At 61.8% G+C, this 2404-nt stretch overlaps 1 protein-coding gene across 1 annotated transcript; it reads right to left on the reverse strand.

The window, feature by feature from the left end:
* Positions 1-352: 352 nt before the first annotated feature.
* On the reverse strand, positions 353-1732 carry CHRM1 (cholinergic receptor muscarinic 1; the record flags this gene model as incomplete). Its single annotated transcript, XM_082659874.1, has 1 exon — positions 353-1732. One exon carries the CDS (start codon positions 1730-1732, stop codon positions 353-355), a length of 1380 nt encoding a protein of 459 aa, XP_082516000.1.
* Between the last annotated feature and the right edge of the window lie 672 nt (positions 1733-2404).

Here is a 2404-nt window from a genome sequence, read left to right on the forward strand (position 1 = left end):
GACTGCACAGCTAAATCTCCTTTCTCCTGGCCCGCACTGCTGGCCCTGGATGGACTTCCTGTCTAAACACAAACAAGGAAGCCAAAGCCCGGACCCTCCTCCTGGGCCTTCTTCCTGGTGAAGGGCCCATTCCCACCCAGCAGGGAACAGAAAAACCAGTTCCCCGGGTGCCCCTCCCTGCCTGGGAACAGCAAAATTTGGAAAGTTGGCAGGGTCTCCCTGGGCTGTGCAGGAAGGTGACCTAGGGGCCCGGGAAGGCTGGTGGGGCCCGAGCAGGGCCCTGGCTCTGAGGTCACAGCGCCTGCCCGCTTTCCACCGGGGCCTGGGGTGGAGGGACGCAGGCGAGGGGCCCTCAGCATTGGCGGGAGGGGGTGCGGTGCACAGAGCCGGGGCGCTTGGGGATCTTGCGCCAGCGACGCTTGTCCCAGCGGCAGAGCAGCAGCAGGCGGAAGGTGTCCCGGAAGGCCTTGTTGCAGAGCGCGTAGCACATGGGGTTAATGGTGCTGTTGACGTAGCACAGCCAGTAGCCCAGCTCCCACAGGGTCTCGGGGACACAGTCCTTGCAGAAAGTGGACACCAGCACCATGATGTTGTACGGTGTCCAGGTGAGGATGAAGGCCAGCAGGATGGCGCTCAGGGTCCGAGCCGCCTTCTTCTCCTTGACCAGCGAGAAGGTCTTCCGCTTGGCCAGCTGCCCCTTCCCACGGGGCTTCTGGCCCTTGCCCGCTCGCTCACGCCCCTTCCGGGTCGGCCTCTTGACCGTATTCGGGGAGCTCCGGGGCGGCTGCTTGGGGGGGGCCTGTGCCCCGGGGTCCACCATGGGCATCTTGATCACCACCTCAGAGCCGGGCTCCTCACCCTCCGAGGACGTGAGTGACTCCATGGAGGCTTCATCCTCCTCCTCCTCTTTCCAGCTGTAGGCCTGGAGCAGCCGGGGGGCCCGGCAGCAGCGGCAGCAGCGCCCTGGAGGGGTCTCCGGGGAGCCCTCAGCCCCTGGCTGGGACCTCTCTGAGCTGCTGCTGCTGCCGCCCCCCTTCCCCGGCGTCTCGGAGCCCTGCAGGGCTGCCAGCTCCCGGGCCCGGTTCTCTGTCTCCCGGTAGATGCGCCAGTAGAGCGTGCACATGACCGTGACGGGGAGGTAGAAGGCAGCCATGGCTGTGCCAAAGGTGATGATGGGCTGGGACAGGAACTGGATATAGCACTGCCCGGCCAGCACCGTCCGCTCCCCTACCAGGTACTGCCAGAAGAGGATGGCTGGGGCCCAGAGGACGAAAGAAACCAGCCAGGCCAGGCCGATCATCAGGGCCGCCCGGCGGGGTGTGCGCTTGGCGCGGTAGCTCAGGGGCCGGGTCACGGAGAAGTAGCGGTCAAAACTGATGAGCAGCAGGTTCATGACCGAGGCGTTGCTGGCCACGTAGTCCAGGGCCAGCCAGAGGTCACAGGCCAGCGTGCCCAGAGCCCAGTGGCCCATGAGCAGATACGTGGTGTAGAGGTTCATGGAGAAGGTGCCAATGATGAGGTCGGCACAGGCCAGGCTCAGCAGGAAGTAGTTGTTGACCGTCTTGAGCTCCGTGTTGACCTTGAAGGAGATGAGTACCAGCAGGTTGCCGGTCACCGTGGCCAGTGACAGGAGGCCCGTGGTGATCCCGATGAAGGCCACTTGCCAGGGACCCTTTCCCGGTGCCAGGACGGTGATGTTGGGGCTGACGGCGGGTGGGGCTGAGGTATTCATGGTGGCTGGGCGGGGTCGATGGGGGACAGCCCCTTCCTCTAGTCACAGTACAGGCCTTCCTCGGGGGCGGTCATCACCTGAAAAGAGAGGACACGGGCTTGGGTTGGGCTGCTGGACGTCTCCCAGAGTCCAGAGTGGAAGGTGCCGGCAGTGAAGCCTCTGCCTTCTCGGAGCTGCAGGCCAGACAGCGTCACACCCCCCTTACTGGTGCCCACACCAGGTCACTTTTAATGCACTTTCCCAGCCTTGAATGGATTTACCAGCAGCGCAGGGGGAGGGGGATGGCTTTGGAATCCAGAGATCTGAGTCCTCATTCCCACTCCACCATTCAGACGCGGAGCCTCAATTTTCTCATCGGGAAATCGCTACTAACGCTTGTCTTGATCACGTGGCAGGAGTGGGGAGACTCGCTTTGTATACGGGACTGCCAAATTTTCAAAGCATTTCACTCAATTTTATTAAAGCTCTCATTTACTGAGTAGTTACTACATGCCAGAAACAGTGCTAAGCACTTAACTGAATTACCTAATTTAATTGTTGAACATTTGTAGGAGGAAGGTCTCTTACGGTCCCCATTTCACTGAGGCGACCGTGGCTCCGAGCAACTCCAAGACCTGGCCGTGGCGACACAGGTGGTGCATGTGATCAGAACCCACCTCCCTCGCTCACTCT

Source organism: Grampus griseus (assembly GCF_964374135.1).
Source record: "Grampus griseus genome assembly, chromosome: 8".
Lineage (NCBI taxonomy): Eukaryota > Metazoa > Chordata > Mammalia > Artiodactyla > Delphinidae > Grampus > Grampus griseus.